At 36.6% G+C, this 21,671-nt stretch overlaps 1 protein-coding gene across 1 annotated transcript in view; it reads left to right on the top strand.

Moving 5' to 3' along the window:
- The window catches only part of LOC119776186 (potassium/sodium hyperpolarization-activated cyclic nucleotide-gated channel 4-like), a gene marked incomplete at its 3' end in the record, with an annotated part of 78,226 nt that overhangs the window by 36,976 nt on the left and 19,579 nt on the right, over positions 1 to 21,671 (top strand). The window contains exons 3-4 of the mRNA XM_038274473.1: positions 17,986 to 18,147; positions 21,342 to 21,560. Coding sequence (XP_038130401.1) covers positions 17,986 to 18,147; positions 21,342 to 21,560 — 381 coding nt within the window. The remainder of the gene's footprint in view (positions 1 to 17,985; positions 18,148 to 21,341; positions 21,561 to 21,671) is intronic.

Below are 21,671 nucleotides of genomic sequence, written 5' to 3'. Positions count from 1 at the left end.
AAACAAGGTATGCCAAAAATATTTTTGATAAGCCATAACTATGCTTTGTGCAGAGCCTGTTAAAGCAGCAAGTAATTTTTGATTTTTTGCAGCTCTCCCTTTAGGTCATTTTAAAAATAGCACTGTCAAAACACTGACTGCCCACCAAGTGCCACTCATTCCAAAGCTACAACGCACTATCATCCGTAAAACTGGTGGAAGTTGCACATTATAATAAAATGTTTGCAGAGGAGGGTATTATTTTGAATATGCTACTGCATGTTTCTATTTGCATTGTATTCAACAATATGAGAGATACATCACATAATATAAAGAGAAAAAAATAAAAAAAAATAGGAAGTGAGAGAAATTTGGAAATTATTCACATAGATGCAGTACAATTCAAACATTCCAATGGATATAAATACATATCAACACACTGTATCTATAAGATTATGTTGACATTAGTATTACTAGCATGTGATATTTGTAATAACAGTCATACACCCAGAGACCAACAGCCATGAGATGTGTGACAATTAGCTTGCACACATATATTTGTAACTACAACAAAAGGCACTGTATGCACAGCGTGATGCTATTGATGCAAATGGCCTTGGTGTAGAAACTGGGAGAACATATTATTATGTTGTTTTTTTTTATTTAAAAAAATAATAATTTACTTACCTTAGACCCTTTGTAAACTGTTTCGATAAAATTATTATGTTTATAATCTGAATCTCGATGTAGCCTTAATGCGAATATTATTTTTCATATTCACATTTCTGATTAGAGATTTTTTTTTTAGTTCCTGAGAAACAAAAAAAAAAACATTTCAACTGATAATAGCTTTATCAGTCTGCTTAAACTGCCCAGATGACAACTTATTGCAAAAAACGTTTCATGCTTGAGATTATCTTGACATTCTCAAATGTCTCAAAGGGTTAAAAAATCTTTGCCTGAGACCTCTGTGTCTGTGTAACAGTTCTGGTTTTAGGTGGACAATCTCTTCTTCCTCTTCCTTCATCAACCTTTTTGCAGCTCAGAGTTCCCCAGAGGAAAAGCTGCTTTCAAGTGTTTTTGTAAATTAGTGGTAGTCCCAAAGTGTTGATTGCTTTCAGTGAATAACATCCATATAATACTTGTCTTTGTCTGTTTGGCATCACAAGCCACTTTCAGTGCTCACATCTCTGCTCTCCAGCAGAGCACGTTGTTGTAATTTACCTTTGCATGGAAGACAAACTGTAACAAAGAGTATTGATGTAATCACACCAGTTTGAAAACTGGATTAATACACTCAGTCATAATACATTTACTTATAAGCCGTGCTCCTGCACCTAAAAAGTAGGCATTACAGTTCATGATAAAAATATATCTTTGCGAATTTAGCTTATAAGGAACAAAAGCAGGTGAGAAGGATAGTATAAATTATAAAAAGGAAGTAGAAGAGAAAGGATACATACAAAAAAACCCAAAGCTTATAGACTTTATGTTTTGAGATGATTGATCACCTCTCAAGAGTAGTTCTCTTTTCCCAAAAAAAAAGGATTAAATTAGGATGGAAGAAGACAAAGATGAATCATTCATATTCTTACCATGAAAAATACAATGGCATTTTAGGACATTGACTTTCCTGCAGTGTAAAACCAAAGCAAAAAAGCACCAGGAACCAAAATGCCATATTGTGCCACCGTGTGCTTATATCTGTATGGATAAAGGTGTTCACGGAGTGGGGGGGGTACTCATGTGTGTCGTTTGCAAAGATTCTGATGCATGCTAGTTAGGCAGACAGAGTAAAAGGCTGGCCTTGCTTCAGCACCATAGCACTCCACATGCAACCTTACTAAAATGTCAACTGTCGCTGGAGCTTGTCACCAACATCACACCACCTGCCTGACTATTTGAATTTTCCCATTAATGGGTTGCTGCAAACATACACATACTGACAGCATGTAATGTAAGTATTACTAAAGGATTTATAGGATCCCGAAGAAGTGGTCTACTTTGGACTTTATTTACCATTGAGTAAGTACAGCACAGAGATAATATTGTAAAGTGCCTCTCAAATGTATTTACCCTTTTTCACATTTGGTCATACAGCAACCATCAACTTCAGTTTACTATATCTGGAATGTATGTTATTGTCCAACACAGATTTGGAGTGAAAGGAAATCAGAATGTGGTTTTAAAGAATATGTACCCCAAAACCTGAAAAATGTGTGGCATACACATGTATTAATTTCCCTCTACTCTGATATTTCTAACAAAACATTCACTTGTTTTAAGGTAATATGTTGTTACAGAAAATTACTGATTATGAGTTGTTTGTGAAATGAATGGCTTTTCAACTGAAGGCATTTGACATTGTAGGGAGAGGGCCAACCTTCTAATATATTGATTTTGGACTTTTTTTGTTGTTGTTGTTTTTGATATACATGTATTTGTTCATATTTTCCAATTCAAAAGGAAGTACATCATTTGCATAGGTTTCCATGTATTCGGATTATTAATAAAATAAGCTTAGCTAATTAATTGAACAATCCACAGAATGTGACTTTTTTTATCCAAATACTTAAGTTAGAATAGTTTGTTTCAGGCATGACAATTGTTTCCAGCAAACCTACATTACTCGCCTGAGTAGTGAAGGTATTCTTTGAAGTCTATGTCTTCCTCCTCTACTTATATTCCAACTCACCCTCAGGTGATGACTGGTTGATATCACTGCCTCTATCTTCACTTGAATGTCTATGACCGGGGGATGCTCTTCTCGAACCTTAATCTCAGTCCACTTATTTAGCTCAGCAAAGGCATTGTAAGCGGCCACTCATTTGATTCAAGTGTGTTAAAAATGGGTTGGATCCAAAAGTTGCAGGATAGTAGGTCTTGAAGACTGGACTTGAGCCCCCTTGGTCTAAGACATGCAGACTAATGTCATTGGACACCAGTCAATCATCAACCTCCGGCTTGTGGTGTCCTGGTGTCAAATGTACTGATGAACACTCTTATGGATAAACATAGTGGTAATTATGGACAAGGCTTGCCCGGAAGTCCAATAATAAAACACCACTTGGGTTCAGATCACACCGTCCATTCCTCTCTATCACAGCCCTCCAGGTATAACTGTTATTTCCTACCTAGGCATTTAAGTTTGCCAACATGATGGAGTCCCAATACAGAATGAAAATTGCTTTACTTGTCTCCCAGATTAAGTTTACACTTCAAAAGGGTAAAATTACGTTTCAGCACCCCATTCAAAAAAAGGAGGCCTTGCTGCCTTTAAAGTTGCTGCCAATAGGGGCATTGTAAAGCCACCCGACTAGACTAGGTACTCCATGCTATCATTTGTCCCAAAGGCAGAGCCAATGGTCATAGCCCTGTCCCCTACCTGAAAGGAGCAGAGATTAGACCCTATCTTCCACCAGACAAAACCTCAGAATGAGAGGGCTCACACCCCTGATTTAAGGCTTAGCCTGGCTGGATCTATCAGGAAATTACCCTGGCTAAAAGGCACCCGCGAAGAATCATCAATCCCAGTCTTGGCTCAATGGTGAGGCCCCTTCTTCATCGAAGGCCAGGCAACATCACTGGCCTTGATGTCATTATCTATATTCAGACAGTAAACCACTCTTTGTCTGACCTATCACCCTGTGCTTATTTGCCAAGGGAGGCCCTACTGGGGGCATTTAATCTACAATGATCTCAGAGGATGTAAACATCCAAGCACCAAAACACCTTCATCAGTTCAAGGTTGTGGAGGATACAGCCATGTTTTCCATAGCAGTATCCTCCTACCAATGAGATTTTGATAAATACTTGACGTATAGAGCACGTAAAGTGTAATGATGCCATATAGTGTCTGAGTTTTGCGTCATAGAATGCAAAACCGAGTTTACATTGTCATAGATTAATAACGATAGTTCAGTGGGTGAAATGGACTGAGAAGTTCAAACCCCATCGACACCTCCTTTCTCTGCAAATCTCACGATTCTAAACTTCCACCATAAAACAGGCAAATCCAAACGAAGCCCCGAGTTGATGTAAACTCAGAGATGTTTCCGTATTTGGTTCAGGCCTGTACTTCTGTCACACCCAGATATTGACATACAGGCCAGCCCACTGGTTCACTGGCCCAAGGGAGGGGGGTATGAAGTGTCGACTACTGGGCAGCAGACTGGACCTCAGTAGAGAGCCATGAGCTGCCCGTCTTCAGCTGGAGGAGGGGGGCTGGGGGCTGGTAAGGCAGGCGGGGGAAGCACGTGGCCGCCTATGTCCAGGCTACCGTCACCGCGTTTGGTTCGGTCGCACGATCACCCACTGGCTCCCTGCCTCTATCTGCTGGGGTTCCCGGACCAGCCACGGAGCAGACGGCTTGGTTCAATTGCCCAGGGTGTTTAGACCAAAATCCCGGACAATTTTGAAATTTCCCCTGGACATTTTTTAGGTATGAAAAGTAGGACGTGTCTGGGAAAAAGAGGACGTCTGGTCACCCTACCATATCAACTATTTCGATGTTTCAGTGAGTGAGTGCTTGTTGCTATGATGCGTCATTGCTCAGCAGCTTCGCTTGTTGTAAACCAACCAATCAGCACACAGCTCATCTAAATATTCATGAGCATACCATAAAAGGAAGAAAACCTGTCGTTTCATTCTAGGGCTTTTAACCAGGGTTGCATTAGGGCTCATAGAACAGCAAATATGCCATTTTCAGCCCAACCAATGTTACACACCATATTCAGAGACCTTAAGGACCAGCACCAAATAGCCTATATAATAACTCTATGACCTCTTTAAAATTTTTTGTAGCACCACTCTTTGAGTGGTGCTATAAAAAATAATTTTGAATAAAACTGTGCCAGAATGACCTGCCATCTCACAGCAGCATGCAGCTCTGACGCATCATAAATCTGCTTTATAATCTCCTGGGGACAGTTAGCTAACTCACACACGTAGCACTCGCCTTCAGATCTACTAAAAAAATATCTTGAAGAAATAAAGGTGTTGACTCCTACTAAGGCCTACATAAAATAGAACACCAGGACTGTTAGGTCAACTTAGATTTGGATTTTTAGATTCTGAAACACAACAAAAACAAATTTGTGATATTTTGTAAAACTGTTCATGTACATGCAAAAATAAATGCATGCATGCTGTGATTTTCAATGTGTTTGTATGTGGTTTTAGCTGGCTGTGTTGACACCGGCAAAGTATTTGCATGTCCTCTGAATATACTGCATCATAGCCAGAGGCACAGACATGTTGGCACATAAACCACCAGCTGATGAAGTGTCCTTCGGCCTAAATACTGATCCTTTAACTGCTCTCTTGAGTCCTCTCAGAAAAGAGCAGTGGAAACTGTAGAGCTACATCTTCATATGAATCAGCACGCACATTGCAGCTCAGCTAAAGCTGGTGACGATAAGGGACTCCGCATTTAATGGGAAAGTTTGAAATCTATACAAGAGGTTTCCTTTGACATGATATTAGAATCTCTGAAAAAGTTTCCTTCAGGATATTAGAGAAATTATAGCGTTTTTTATTTATTTTTTTTAACATAGGTTAAACAATACCTTGATGCTCCACCAGCTCATGAAATTTTATTTCCTGTCCTTTTCTGTCAGAGCTACAAAAAATGAGCTTTGATTGCTGCAGTTTCCTTCCAGACTCTGAATTTGAGGAGTTTTTCACACCCAGCTAGATGATAAAATGCTGTTTACAAACAAGAAGGTTTTAGTGGTTGTGGCTTTATGCCTGTGATAACACTGTCATGCATAATGGAGTTCAGCATGGTGTGCAGATATTATCAAGCTCTAACGCACATATCCATATACACCCCCACACACACAAACAAACACACTAAACAGACTGTTGTTATGCCTCTCCTCCATCTCTCTCTTGTCAGCTTACCCTTGTCACTCTTCATCTGGATAAAAAATAAGACTGTGACCGGATATTCTCTTCACTGGTATTGGTTACTTGGGTTATATTAGTCATCTTGTTATATCAGATTTAAGGCAGTCCACTAATGACTAAGCTCAGAGGGGTTTCCTCTCATTTTGCCCAAAGCCCACTGCAGAACTGTCTCGACTGGCCAACTCAGTAAATGTTGATTTCAGTGAGATTGGAGGTTTCATAACAAGACAAAAGTCATAGGAAAGGAACGCTGATGGAATTGAAAAGAGATGATTCTAAAAGAGAATAACAGATCATGAGTCATAATAAAGCTTAATAAGATCAAAACTATAAGTTTTCTCTAACACAGATTAAAGGTTTATACTTAAATAAAATGATTATAACATCTATGATGGCACTATGAGCAGAGCCTTTAATAACAGCCACATAAGAATATTTATTGTCATTGTACTTTCAGGATACACAACTTTGTACTTCCACAATGTAATTGTGTCAGAAAGTTTCTCTCGATTAATTTTGACATTTTTATTAGTTAGATGTGCAGTGCTGCTTGTCCAGGCTTTATGCATAAGCTATGAAAAACATAACACATCATTGTTGTACCCTGCTTAAAGTTTGCTGTGTCCATTGAAGGAAAAGCGCATCTAGTTTCCACCGAATAAGTCTATAGAAAAAATTTTTATAAGGCAGATCAGTTCTTTACTCAATGACCCATTACCCTTAGCCAAGGACTGGTCTACCACAGATAAGCAAAACAGCAATAATAGACCTAATGGGCCATTATTGAGTAGACAATGAGGCTTTACAGCTACGATGACAGCTCTTCAACACTGAATGAAGGTTGTGTGTTATGAATACCCACAATGGACTTTCTTTAAAAAAGCTATTCTATCCCAATATGTAATCATGCTCAAACCCAGTGCTGCATCCCCGTTTAGAGTGGAGTCAGTGGGTTTTTCTATTTGAGCCCTCCAGCCCGTTTTAGACAGATGATGGAAGGGTGTTCCCTGTGGTCCATTCCCAGGACTGCTTCTCATTCTCAACATGTGCCTCATTCAAAGTGACAGAATGCATGAGCGTGGCATTTACAAAGAGGTATTTACAGTTGGAAATCTAACCCCTGCCCAGGTTCTGCTCCATGAATCTAAAATCACACTGGAAGGTTGAGAATAACACTACAATTATGTTGTTCGTTTTCTTCATTATGAATGCCATAAAAAGACGCCCCTAATAAGATTTTCCTAACTGACCATAATGGTTTTATCCTGCAGCAAAGAAAATTTAATGTAGCCTAAAAAAAAAAAGATTTTTTTCGGGGATGTGGAATGACATTATTGGAGATTAAAATGTGTTTGTCAAGATTGCTGTGCTTTTGTTTTCTCTTTACTGCAGCTTTAGTGATTTTGTCGAACCTCAGAAATGTAAGAAGCAAACTAAAGAAGTAGAATACAAATTATGCATAAGTTTCTTATGTTTCTCTAAACAAAAAACAAAAAAGCTGAGTCAATACCATGTTGAAACATACATGTTTTTTACATTATGAACACTGACTTTGCACATCCTTAGACTGACATTAATTACCCATCCATGAAGGGGCATTTGTGAAAAACAATTTTATTACAAAATCTTGACGGGTTTAGGTTCTGGGCTTTTTATTGGATCAGATGATGTTCTGGTTGTAAATTTGTTGCTGTGAATCATTGCAGCTCCTCTAGAGTTGCCAAGTCTTTTTGCTGCTTCTTGTATTTTTTGTGTGTGAATTCACAAATTGGTACACAACCAAATTTGAGCAATCATTTCAATCCAACGTTCACATACATTTACTTCATGCTTTTTAGTTTCATACCGTGTAAAGTTGTATAATATTGCTTCCACTTGACAATTATGCACATTATGTTGATCTGCCTCCTAATTTCCTAATTAATTACATTGAAGTTGTGATATGACAAACGTATAAATTATAAAGGGATGTGGAAGGTTTCATATGTGTTCTTTCAAAAGAAATATGATCATGAACGTTTAGTTGGCCATAATAAAGCAAATTTTGACAGTGTGTGGTGCTAATACCAACAAAGGTTGCAAGTTTGATCTCATTAGAGACCTTATGAAAATTCATTCAGATCAAGACTTTCAGTCAGATTGGTCTGAAAATGCATAAAAAGAAAATTATGTTATGAATACATGAATGTTTTCCAGTTTATTGTTGTGTTTGTTTTGGAAGCGAAGAGTCGTCATGTTTAGTGATTTTTTTCATTAGAACAAAAACACTAACAGCAACTACTTTAAAATATATAAATAGTTTCTTTTCTTTTTAATTGTTGTGTAATTCTGTGTTTTGGAAGGTTAATCTTTCTTTGTTCTTCTTCAAAGCTATCTGTGGCTACAACTCCACATGTCATGATGGTCCTCTCATAAAATGATTCATGAAAAATGCCTTGCTGTTAAAGTTTCTTTCTATCTCTTAACAGATTGTTTATTTTAATTACCAATGTGAAATAATCACACATCAACCCTATACCCCAAAAGACTTAAAACTTAAAATGAAGTTAGATACAATATATCCTACCATAGATCAATCAATAAAATTTTTTAACATTTTACAGAGGCAGATATTGACTTATTGCCAGTTTTTAACTTTCTGACCTGCCAATTCCAGTTGAAGCTAATTCTGACTTCTCTTTCAGAACTATAAATAACACCCAAAGTGTTGTTTGCTCCATAAATGGGCAAAAAAATCTAACTGTGTACGTAAAAAAAAACCCCCACATCTTTAATAAAATAAATGAATAATTTAACAGATAAGATAGAGATTATTTTCTCTGCATCCCTAAAAGCTACAAGTAAAAAAGCTCGACCGACCAGTTGGTGAAGTAACTTATCTGCTCTGTATTGGGTAGAATATAAAAATCCTCAGGCTAGGTTTTTGCAACTTAATTTGGGACCAAAACATCCATCTGCAAAAATCTGAGAAATGACAACAGTACATAATTTTACTCAGTTAAGGTTACTTGTAATCTCCTATAGAAAATATTCCCCCTGGTAAAAATTACATTGTTATAAAAAATGACATCTTGTCAATGTGTGATTATTACAAAAAGCTCTCAAACATAGTATGGTATGCCCAGAGTTTGGTGTGCTGTGACATGTGGATTAAATATGTGGTAAAGTTCTTCCAAAAAAAACATTTTTTTTCACAAGCCTCTAAAGTCATGGAAACAAAAACACTGCTTTGAAAAATACACTCAAATGCAACTTCAAAATCAATTTCCAGATCCCTCTGTGAAAAATAACACAAACATTAGTAGGATGCCTGACAGTGCTGTGGCTTCAGAATAAGAAAAACAAGTGAAGACATTTCTATGTTGTGTCTTGAGGCACTATCCTGACAATCATTCATCATCATTAGCAGAGCAGCTGACACCAGGTGCTGTAGTATCACCTTATATTAAATGTGTCTCGACAGCCAGCATCATCACCACGTGGCTTAATGCAGCTATTCTCTCACCTGGACCACGATCTCCTCAGTCCATCTGTTTGAGATGACTCAGCAGCTGCCTTCATTAACTCTATGCTTGCCTGAACCTCAGATCTGATTTGTAAAGAGATTAGTTTCCATTTATCAGTATGAAACAATTTTCTATGTCTTGTAACATATTTACTTAGCAGTTTAATGTCAGGGTTGGTACAACGTGTAATTGCAGTGGTGATGTAGTAGTAATCAGTATGCAGTAAGATATGGTCATTAATTTATATAATAGCAAATGATTTGCAACATCAATTGATTGAAGTGGAAAATATGTGTTTTTTATTTGTTGTACCTACTAGAGTATTACACAAAGTAAATTTTTACTAGGTTGCTTAATCCCAGGAGACCGCCCCCCCTGTCAAGCAATCAGCAGCACAGCCTGTAACAAGTTCTAAGCCAAAGTATTTCCTACGCATGTTGCCGCTAACCGCTGTGTTGTGTCTGTACCCTCAACATTAAAGATTGACTGTCTGTGCAGATGCTCGTCCAGTGATCTTATCAACTTGCAGAAAGAAGACAGCAATCCATCATCATATATGTGCCACCAAATTCTTTTTCATACAAAGTGCGAACAAAAATTACACTGATATTGGTGTTATTAAACATAGGTTATGTTGTTATAATAGGCATAGTTATAGTTCAGTAACAGGACTGGACTCATAACAGTGAATTTACTGGAGTCAGAGAAGACTGTAAGTAAAGTGCAGAAGTAAGTAAAGTTAAGTAAGTAAGTAAAGTGCAGAAGTGCTCCTGAACACCTTCTGTGAGTCTGTGGTGGCAGCTTTCATGTTATGTGGTGTGGTAAGTTGGAGCAGTAGCTTATCTAGACTGGAGAGGAATCACTTAGATAAGCTCAATAGGCAGAGGCGGAGCTAGGCGCGGGGCCAGGGGTGGCCAATCAGAAGCCACCCCAATGACCAACCTAACCTGCAGATTAATTGTTCTTATTGGAATATACAGTAAAACATAAACCTCTAAAACAAGGTGGCAGCAGTGATACTCTTGGTGGAATGTTCTAACTAAGTTGATTTTTAGTTGTTAGTATATTACCAATAAACTGACAACAAAATGACCCTAATAATTGAAATATTTACATGAAAAATACTAAAGTTAAATAACGGAACTCCCGTTCTTTTCAGAGCCATGTTTTGTGGTGAAGAAGAAGAGAAAAAGAAAGTCTTCATTCAGTAGTCCTTTATAAAATAGAAAGCGATAAATAATCACAGCTCAACCCATTCCATGTGTATATTATTCAGAAAGATAACAAATATAGAAAACACACGTATAAATATGTGTCTAGATTTATTATCAAAGGCTTTATGAAAAATTAGCCTGTCTTCATTGGCCACCGTGAACTTTTTCTGTCTCCACCACTTTCATCAGATGTCTCTCGAACCAGTCCAAGTGGTGGGAGACAGAAGAACTCTAAAATAACATCACAGTTGGACAATGTCTCCCACCCCATTCATGAAGCTGTTACTAAATTAGAGAGCTCCTTAAGTAACATCCTTAATGCAAAAAGGAGAGTTATTACACATCCTTCCTACAAGCAGCTTTAAGACTTTATAACAGTTAATGCTTCTAAAAAGCTTAAAAGGTGTTTACATACAGTACATGCTGCTATTTGCATTGCTATTATTACTCCGCTGTTCCTACTTTAACTATCACACATTGTAGAAAAGTCTTTATAAATTAACATTCACCAGTTGTTTTAATAACTGCACAATATTTATGTCAACTTCTCTCGTTAATGTAGAGAATTTTAGTCTTTATTATGTTTTTTAATACACTTTCTAATTATATTTTTGCATGGACCTTCTTACTTTAAATGCCTGTGAATTTGCTGCAGTTTCACCCAATTGTTGCTATTGTTGTACAATAACGGAATTTTCTATTTTATTATTTTGTATTCTATTCTATTCTTACACAGCAGTGACTGTTGCTACTCAGTTATGCTCATTTATAAGCAAAAAGTCTGTTTGATAGGGCAGTATAAGTACTGATTACAGATACAAATGAAAATAGAGATTTCACCTTCCTACAGAGAGACTGTAGTCTGTGTTACATGCCAGGGATTTGCATAGCATTAACTGTCTTCATTCTCATAGGCTTTATTCTTCACTCAGTGGCTGAGTGGAAGAGGTCGTTTAAGGAAACAGCTCAAATAGGAAAGCAGCAGAGGTTAGTGTTCAACAGTCATGTATTACCCCAGATACTTATGCCTAGAGTTTGTTATAGTTTATAGTAATTGTTTTGGCTCTGTATCTCCTTCAAGATGTTAATTTAGACTTTGTTGTTATTGTTGAATCGAAGAACAAGGACTCTTAAGTGATGCAAGTGAGACTTGCAGTGTTCAAGAAGTGGCTCTGAGTTCTTCTGCGTCCTCCTGGATAATTCACTGATGCGTTCCTGGAATAGGCAGTCCTCTGAAGGTTCAGGCTGTTCCATGTTTTTTTTCTCTGTATTGGGGTAATTGCTCATTGTTCTGTATAAAAGAGCTCTAGATTATACAGCTTGAAGTAATTATCCCTATATTTGGATAACAACAGTGAATTCAAGTTTGCCCCCCCCCCCCCCCCCCCTCATTAAAAAAAAAAAAAAGAGTTAAGTAAAATTTGTTTAACAATTTCAGAAAGGGTGAGTTGAAGTTTTCAAATAAGCACATCAGCAGTTTGACAGTAGTCCCCTTGTTTTATACAAGCCAATGTCACAAAACAGCTCTGGCATAAGGCTGCAAGAATGATCCGTTGGTCTCTCATTAGTCTGGCTATGTCCCCTGCTGCAAATAATCACTTTGACAGACAGAACTTTTTGCATTTTTTAATCACGCTGACTTCTTAAAGTGTTTTTTTATACTGACAGTCACATTCTCTCCTCCACTCTCCTAATCACAAACAACATTTAAACATTCATATACTGGAAGTGGTGATCAAACTGACACTTTTCAAATTTGAAGACAATAAGTCTTTGCCCTAAGCTACAGAACTCCTAAATGAGCTTTGATAAGTGAGGCAGGCATCATAGAGCAAATTGAGATATGCAGTGGAATTAACTTGGGATTATTATAGCGAGCTACAGATAAAACAGCACATCTCTTTTTCCTTGGGTTTTGATGTCATGCATCAAAAATATGCCTGTTATTTTCCGTTTTACAATTGGGTGTGTGTGGTCACTGACATAACCTCTAGAATACAGCAGCTTCGTTGTTTCATTGTTTTCTTTTACGAGTATCAATAACCCTGAAGAAAACTACATATGGCTGAAATCCTGTGATCCTTTAGGTATCCATCTCCTCAACATTGATCAATGTCTGTTAAAGGTGAGAATTTATGTGTGAATGACTCCCTGTGTTGTGACAGTCCCATGTGTTTTGGTTCAGTCCCAAAGCCAGTTGGTTGCACATACCATCTGTCCACTCAAAGTTATATTCTCAAGTGTTGAAACCAACTTACCCTTTAATAAGTCACATAATTTGGCAGTGTCACTATTTCACTTGGCAACTCAGAGGCATTGTTCAACTTCAAGGGCAAATAAAAAAGTGCTTTGGAACTAACATAAGCTAAAGAAAGAAAGATATAATTTTAGTAAAAATTGAAAATTTTGACTTTTTTGATTTTAAGTAGTAAATATTGAAAAATGCCTTCCAGTGTTTTTGGCATTCTTCTCAAGTACTTTGGTGTGTGGTTTGAACTGTGCTGCACAGCTGTTGTGCAATAAAGTGATGGTCTGCCAAAAACTGATCAGTAGTTGCAATAAGCGCAACTATGCTACTTTTTTATTATGTTATTATTTTTTACATTGTTTCTATTTTTAAATCTCTAATCTGATAATTTCTGGATTTGTTTAGCTTCCTTTTCTCTGAAAATGTTATTAATAAATTACATTTTTGTATTCTTCTATATGCAAGAATGCCATGAGTTTTATTTATTTGTTTGTATGAAATCTTCCCCTGGGTTGATTATCTGGATCATTACAGAAGAGAATTAAGGCCACAACAAAAGGGAACCAAAATTAAAACTGAGTAAATCTGACTTTAATCTCAGAATTTTTATTCTAATTTTAGAATTTTTTATTTTGAAAGTCAGAATTACCTGAATCAGAATTTTCTGAGATTTTAAGTCAGAATTCCCATATATATATATATATATATATATATATATATATATATATATATATATATATATATATATAATATATATATATATATTTCAAGATCAAAGTTGGAATTCTGAGATTTAAATTCTAAAAAAAAAAATTCAAAAGATTCCTGACTTTAATCTCAGAATTGCAACTGTTTTCTAATTATTCTGACTCTTATTTTTGGAATTGAAAATTCTGAAACTGAAACTTTAAGAATTCACACAACACACCAAATTTCAAGATTAAAGTGTGATTTCTGTGACAAAAAGTAAATATTATGTGAATAAAATCCAAACTTCAGAAACATAAGTATTCTGAGATTATTATTTCACTTTTTGGATCATACACCAGCCTGTTATAGTAAATAAAAAGCATAGCTGCCTTCTGCACAGGTCTTTACGGGGTGTGACAGAAGAGGAGAGAAGACATCCACTGCTCGGTCTACTTTAGAGAAGTAAATACTTTGTGCTTATAAGGAGATATTTTGTCTCACCAGTGTGAGAAGATGGAAAAACTTTGGACTTTTACTGGGTGAAGTTAGTTTTATAGGTAGAATATAAGCTTTTAGATTTCTGTTTGATTCAGCAGACTGCTCTGTTAAAGGAATTAACATCTGTGACTTTATAACAAAGGTTTTTGCTATATAACATTAACATCATTAACCTCAACAAATAGGCTAACAGATCCATAATGTTGACAAGTGGCCTTGTGTTAGAAATGAGCTTCAATAAATATCCACACTCTGCTTATTCAATCCTCCAGTAACCATGTGAGGTTATTTATTTTGTATACAATAAATACATGCAGACAAGGGTGTATGGTGTATGGGTCCCTGCCACCCTTTTTTATTGTGCAATTTTGCCAGGCAGATATATGGAAATGAAAGAAATAGAAATAATTACTATGTCTATTTAACATTTGTGCTGTGTTTTCATTATCTGTAGTGCATATTTTAAAGCCAGCAAAAACACATAGTAGGAAATGGAAGGTATCTTTACAAATTAAAAAAAATACTTCCCATAAAGCAGCAGCATAAATCAGTATTTGCCTATCTCTTCTGATAACACACAAACAATTATTACTCATCCCCTTTTCATGCAAATTTAACTATATTCGACATCAGGGATTTTCCACCCAATGAGCTGGTGCTCATGGGAAATGCTGTCTTCCTTCAGGTAAAATAATACAGCTTTTGTCCAGTGTGGGGAGCCATTATCACCCAAAACTAAAAGTTGTTTTGAACTGCTTTAAGTCCATCCTGAGATTTCAGTTCAAGCAACTGTTAAAGCAATAAATTTGACATTTTAACGCTGGTGGTGGTTCATGTTAAGCGTTAGATTTGGTCCTGCTTTCTCCTATGTCTGAAAGTAGCTGGGTTTTATTATCCTAGGCAGCACTTCTCTTGCTGTACTGCACCTGCAGCTTCCTGATCACATAAAGCATAAATAGGTCTATATCTTGACTGTTTACAGGCACGTAAACTCAAAAATCTCTTCTCAAATATAACTTAATGCTTTTAAACCAACATTTTTGCCTAAAAAATAGCTGAGAGAAAATAACTTTTTTGTTATAGGTTTGAAAGCAGAGTGTGCTATTTTTACTGTCTGGAAATGATTTCACAAATGAAAAATGTATCAGATTCAGTGCTCAAAATGTAGAGGGGCACTTTATATTTTATTCATTCACCACTGAGGGAATTTAACACTTTAATGTTATGGAATTCCATTACAGCTCCTTAAGAAACGTACACATCACACAAAACAGTGTATGAACTGCAATAATTTATTTATCTAAGTTATAAAAGAGGTTGGCTGCCTGAAAAAAAAAAACAAAAAACATACACTTCACATTTGAATAAACAATGTCTAAAATAATGTTTATTCTATTGTGTCCATTAATGTTGTAGCACTCTCACTTTGGACACTATCCAAACATTCACACAGCCACAGAGTTAACATTGATAACTCTCACATCTTTGTGCATTCAGCTTGAAATAAAGAGATAACTAAGCTATTTAGGCACAGGTACTGATATTAAACATGTGTGGTGAGGATATCTTCTCCTTTTTTCATGATTGCCACCTACCGCTGAGCAACAAAGTGAAGGTGCAATATCCCCACTCACTGTCAAGCCCTTTAAAGGCACTGAGTGGGTTTTAATAAGAGGCAGAGTGGTTAGTGGTGCACACCATGGTCTTCAATGGGATTAAAAGCCTTTGAATGGTCTAGGCCAGTAAAGTCTAGAAGTCCTGCAGCGCGTTATGAGCATGTTTATCACAAGGATTAGCAAACACAGCAAAAGCAATCACCCTAGGAGCACAGGCACCTCTACTTGTTCTATTATCTGACTTGCTGAGCAGCTGATGATAAGAGTGATTCGGCAGCCCTGAAAGGTAAAGCTTTGGTCCCAACTGTAAGCTCTACACCTGCAACATCTAGGAATTGTGATTTTTTTTTAAGATTTGCCAAACCAGTAGGGTGCTTGAGATGAAAATGAAATCTTGTTTTTAAGAACGGGTGATGCCTTTCAAAAGTATCTATACCCATTTTTTGCAAACTTTGTCTTCTTTACTACTATATTAGGTAATCTACGTAATATAAGTTGTAGATAATTATGTATATGTAATAAATTGTAATGGTTGCATACATCTTGGGGTTCTTTTTCATCTACCATTTCCTAACAGTGCATGCAGCCGTTAGCTTGGGAGGATCTATCAGATGGGTTCCAAATATTGTTTAGACCCTAACTCATAACCCTCTCTTATTGGTGGGCCAGTAGTTTTAAGTAGCCATTACATTCACCCTTACTGAAAGCTAGCTAATTTCTTTTCCGTCTCCTCTGTCTTTCTTCTGACCATTATTTTCATCTCACTTTCCATCATCTCCACTGCTGTTGATGGCTTCCAGGCCTGAACAGGGGAGCTTCCTTCCTTTGTTTCTGCAGTCCTGAATCAGTCCTTCGTAGCACTCAGTTTTCCTCCTTAAATGCATTTCTTAAAATAATGCAAGTCTCTCTGCAGTGATCATCCCTGCTTATGTTGATAGAAGAGCTGCATCAGCCTCAGGGTAGTATGGATGATGTCTGAGAACTGGAACCTCCTCTTCAGGTCAACTCTTAGCTTCCGTTTTTAAGTAGCCTGCAGAAAAAAAGACTGATGTTGTTGATTCTAACTTCCCTTGTTCCATCCCTCAAGAGGTTTACTAAGAAACATTAGTTTAACATCATGAAGAATAAGGAAGAGATTTCAGTGATATGATTTTGGAGCTGAATAAAGAGTGAGGTTATCAAAAACGATCTACCAAATAAATCTACCATAAGGCAAGAAGTATTCTACAGTAGCACTGTTAAATCAATCAGAAAATGGAAACTATAGGACACAACTGCAAAGGGTGATGGTAATTTGGGGGGATTTAGAAAGTAAAATGAGATTAAATATTCCAGAAGGTTTCACACAAAGTAGAAAAAAAAGTGAAAAGAAATAGTTAAATCTAGATCTCTTTGCCACATGAATGACAAATATGTCACTTAATAAGTCTTACATATTAGTCAGTTTAGATGATAATTGATTAGTGTTTGTTTTGTCTATCTGAAATAAGGACCAGGGGGAAAAAAGCCAAATTTAAGTCGTAAACATAACCATATTCCATGGTAAACTTTAACCTTTATAAAGAGATCAGTGCTACCACCTATCTCCTTTATCTTGGTTGTGAGAGAGAGGCTGATCCTTTCCCTCTGTCTACGTGACCCAGAATGCTCTACACCTCTGGTTCAGTGAAATTATAGAACTTTGATTTATTTTGATTTGATATTGTTGAGGTTCTTTTCACAATACGTATGGTTAATGGTTTTCAGCTTTACCCTTATTTAGACCCTTGGTTGAGTGAGTTCCTACATTTACCTGGAGGAGCTGTAAAATTCAACAGTTGGTGGGAGAATTTGGTATGAGGAGAAATATCGCGGCACTGTACAGTACAGTTTTTCACAAGCCAAGTCAAACTCAAACATAAATCATACTTAAAGTAAGAAATGCTCTCATTCTAGTCGACTGATTGTCACTTATTTGCAAAAATTATGGGTAGAAATGTTCCTCTACGTGTGCAAAGATGATGGAGACATACAGCAAAAGATCTTTGCAATAGCATTAAAAGTTGGTTCTACAAATTATTGATCTGGAGAAGTGTTTCAAATTATAGATAATATTTCTTATATGTTTTTATGAAGAGAATTTAAGCAATCATTCATTAAGATATACTACTTTGTTTCTCAAAATCGCAAATGAAATACATTGATATTTGTGGCAGTAATATGACAAACATGGACAGGATAAAGATATTTTTTATTTTTTTATGTTAGCCATCTTCCCTAACACTGATGTCGAGCCATTTGACTTGTGGTTCTAACTAATTTCCTGCTGTTTGTACTTTTTAAAGATCTTCCACATGACCTATGACCTGGCCAGCGCCATGGTGAGAATAGTCAACCTCATCGGTATGATGCTTTTGCTGTGCCACTGGGATGGCTGCCTGCAGTTCCTGGTGCCCATGCTGCAGGACTTTCCAGCTGACTGCTGGGTCTCCAAAAATAAGATGGTGGTAAGTGCTCTTCTTGGACAGTATTGTATGCCCTGTGTAAATCAGATTACACTTATGTCTTATCTTATCCATCACCTCCAGTAATTACTGTATTAAAACCCCTTTAGCTTCCTGTGAAAGACTGTAATGCATATCTGTCATATTAAAGGCCAAATGAAATAGCTGTATCTGCTGCACTGGTAGACTTTTATTCAATTTGGTGATGACTAATTTTTAAGCAGTTCTACTACACAGTGTAAAAAGGTGTCTTTTTTAACATAAGTGTTACCAGATAATGCTTATGTTTGTACCTGCCCTTCATTTTTTTTAATTAAAAAAAATAACAAAGTGTTGCATTTGCTAAAATCTGCCCTATTAAAGAGCTTCTCTTCAGTAGTTAATGCACATACAGAGTGACCCTAACAGTCCTATTTCTTTTCTGGAGGTAAGGATAAACACACTGAAGTAGCAGACTAGTAAATAGATCCAAGTCCTGAATAACACAGCGGGTGAAATGGCTTCCTCACTGATAGCTTATCAATACACTTGTCAATATAAGAGCTATCAGGGCCACCTAAAGCCCTTTATATAATAGAATAAAAGACTGCATGAGTGAAAATGTTCTTGGGTGACATTTCAACAAAGCATGCACTCTCTGTTAGCTTGCTCTCTGGTGTTCTCTAAAGTGTCTGCATATACCAGGAAGATCTTTAACAATTTGTTCTCATGAAAATCAAAATCCTACAGCTTACGCATCCATCAAATCACTTTGTTTAAGTAACATGCTTATTTTAGTCAGCTAAGGGAGATTATTTTTTATTCTTTTAGAAGAAGGATGTTAGAGTCGGAGCAGAAAACCAGACATTTAAATTTAAAACATCATAGAACCTGAGTTTAATGTAGTTGCATGTCACTAAATTGATTTGAAAGGCATTTAAAAACTTTTTTTCTTAGTAATTCAATTCAGGAAAAAAAAAAAAAAACATATTAGATAGATTCATTATACAGAGATCTGTTTCTGTAAAGCAGTGCCTCTTTAGCTGCTGTTGCTAAAATCCTTGTACCAGAACAGATGCCACATGGGTAGTTATGTCTCTCAAGGTAGGATGTTCCTGATTCACCATGCATCGCTGCTTCCATGACAAGCTCACTTGTTTCACTGAGTCTGCTTTGCTAATGTTTAAGCAGCACAATAGGCACAAGTTGCAAACTTCTTCCCCTGAGATGTTTCAGACTTTATCTAATTTTAGTCGCACTTCTGTTAATTTGTGCAGAGATATGCATTCAGGTGAGGGTTGCTGCTCAGGCAGCGTGTTATTACTTGAGATCAGACTAGAAACTACTTTGTATCTTTTTGATTGAATTTAATTGGAATCACGTAAAACTATATTGGAAATGTTGTGTTCATCCAGTTCAGTACTTCTTTTCAGCTGTCTCTGAGCAGCATGTAGATTATTTCCCCCAGTCAACTTGCTGGAGGTTGTATTAAAATCTATATGATTGGTTGATAAACATTCATACAGAGGAATAAAATGTTAGTGAAAGACATGTAAAATAATTTGCATGTTCATTGTCTTGCAATATTGTTAAAAAAAAAACAACATATATTACTCTTTTCATTTACTTGAAATTTCACTTTTTTCTTGATTTTATATTGTGGCTTTCAAAACACGATTATCCTATGTGTATCTGACTTGTTATTTGAAAATATTTTGAAATGAGTACCGTAAATATAATTTCCCAAACTGAAATTGAAGACAAGAGCCTTAATCTATAACCACACAATTGCCAATATATAAACATGTGATGTTAATGATTTATAATTTTATAACTCTCTTTCTTTCTAAAAATAAAGATTTTTTCCATAAATACCATCAATTAGTTAAAGGTATAGTGGAGGATTTTTGCAAATTTTTGAAAAGACCCACCCACTCCACTTAAAAAAAAAAAAAAAAAGTAATATGCACATACCTGTAACGGCTCCTGAGAGGGAATGCCCATTAAAAGCATGCAAGAGCATGCACAAGCCCATTTCTGCTTGTGCACGCTCTTTTCATACAAGCTTTCCAGAAGAAGATTTGGAATCTTTCCACAATGTAAGACTCACCACCAGTAAGTGAAATAGGGATGAGCACATAGGATGGCCTAAGGCCAGAATGATTGACAATTAGGAGGACCACTTATTTTGATGATCCACCCAGAAAAAGAACATCCTCCAAAGTACCTTTAACAGTCCACATTTGGACACCAAAGCATTCAAAATCTACAAAGACATTTTAATCTGAGTCTGAAAAAAAAACAACAAGATTTTTCAGACATAGATTATTTGTTAATATTTGCATTCATCTCTACAATTAGCATTTTATCATTTGTATCTTCCTGCTTTCCAATTTCTTGGGAAATATGAAAGCATTTTTTAAACGAAAATAAAGGTCACCCAGGGAATATTGCCTTAAATGTCAATTCCCTTTTGACAGGTTATTTCAATGTTGTTAAAATAAGAGTATATTACATAGATCTCATCCATTAAACGCATTTTATATAGCTAATAGACCTCCCATATTTAAGCACAAGTATTTTTCTTAGTCACAGTTTTTAGTTAGGGAATTATATTGAAAATGTCATTTCAAGATACCGCCAAGACTGAAAAGAAATGTACGGCTGCCTTACATGGAAACTGTTTATTACTTCTTTTGGTAGGTAGTAACAAATTTGCTCTTTGTATTAGCTTTTCCATGGTGCAAATGATTTTAAAAGCAATCTGGACATGTCACCCCCAGGAGAGAGTTATTGATTTGCAATGAACCACCATTGGGATTTAAAGGGAAAAAGGGGCAATTTATCTACAAATGAGAAAACTCAAGCTGAAATCACATTTTTCTAAATAGCTGACCTACTTTCTCTCATGCAAGCCTGCCATGTCTCTCGCTCTTTCTGCCCATTTCCAGGGCTCTGTTTTTAGGCTTCGGCCCAAACGTCTGCTGCCTCCAAATATTTACATATTTTTGAGTTTGTGTTTCTCTGCCAGCTGCCCTCCTCTGAACTAAGATGTTTGAAAGTTGCAGCCCACAGTAGGTCTGTCACAAGCGAGGGTAGCTGTGATGGTAAAACGGACCTTTCATGTGCAATCAGTGCCATCATTTGAGACAGGCTAAAGCCAGGATGTGTTATAATGTATTCCATCTAAGTCACCTGTCCTGTTCTCTTCCATCCAGAATGACACATGGGGACAGCAGTACTCCTACGCACTTTTCAAAGCTATGAGCCACATGCTATGCATTGGGTATGGCATGTACCCCCCAGTGGGGATGACGGACGTCTGGCTGACCATCCTGAGTATGATTGTGGGCGCTACGTGTTACGCCATGTTTGTTGGGCACGCCACTGCACTCATCCAGTCTCTGGACTCTTCTCGGCGCCAGTACCAAGAGAAGGTGAGTCAAATGATACCTTTTCCTTTCTTATGCTCGTAAGAATGAATCCTTTCACCCTTTTTCTATTTATATTTCATATTTTTACACTTTATAGCCAGAATGGAACATTTT

The sequence above is a fragment of the Cyprinodon tularosa genome, unplaced genomic scaffold (assembly GCF_016077235.1).
Source record: "Cyprinodon tularosa strain WSP-4 unplaced genomic scaffold, ASM1607723v1 ctg1200, whole genome shotgun sequence".
Lineage (NCBI taxonomy): Eukaryota > Metazoa > Chordata > Actinopteri > Cyprinodontiformes > Cyprinodontidae > Cyprinodon > Cyprinodon tularosa.
Note: the sequence above shows the minus strand (reverse complement) of the source record. Positions and strands in the feature narration are given on the sequence as shown.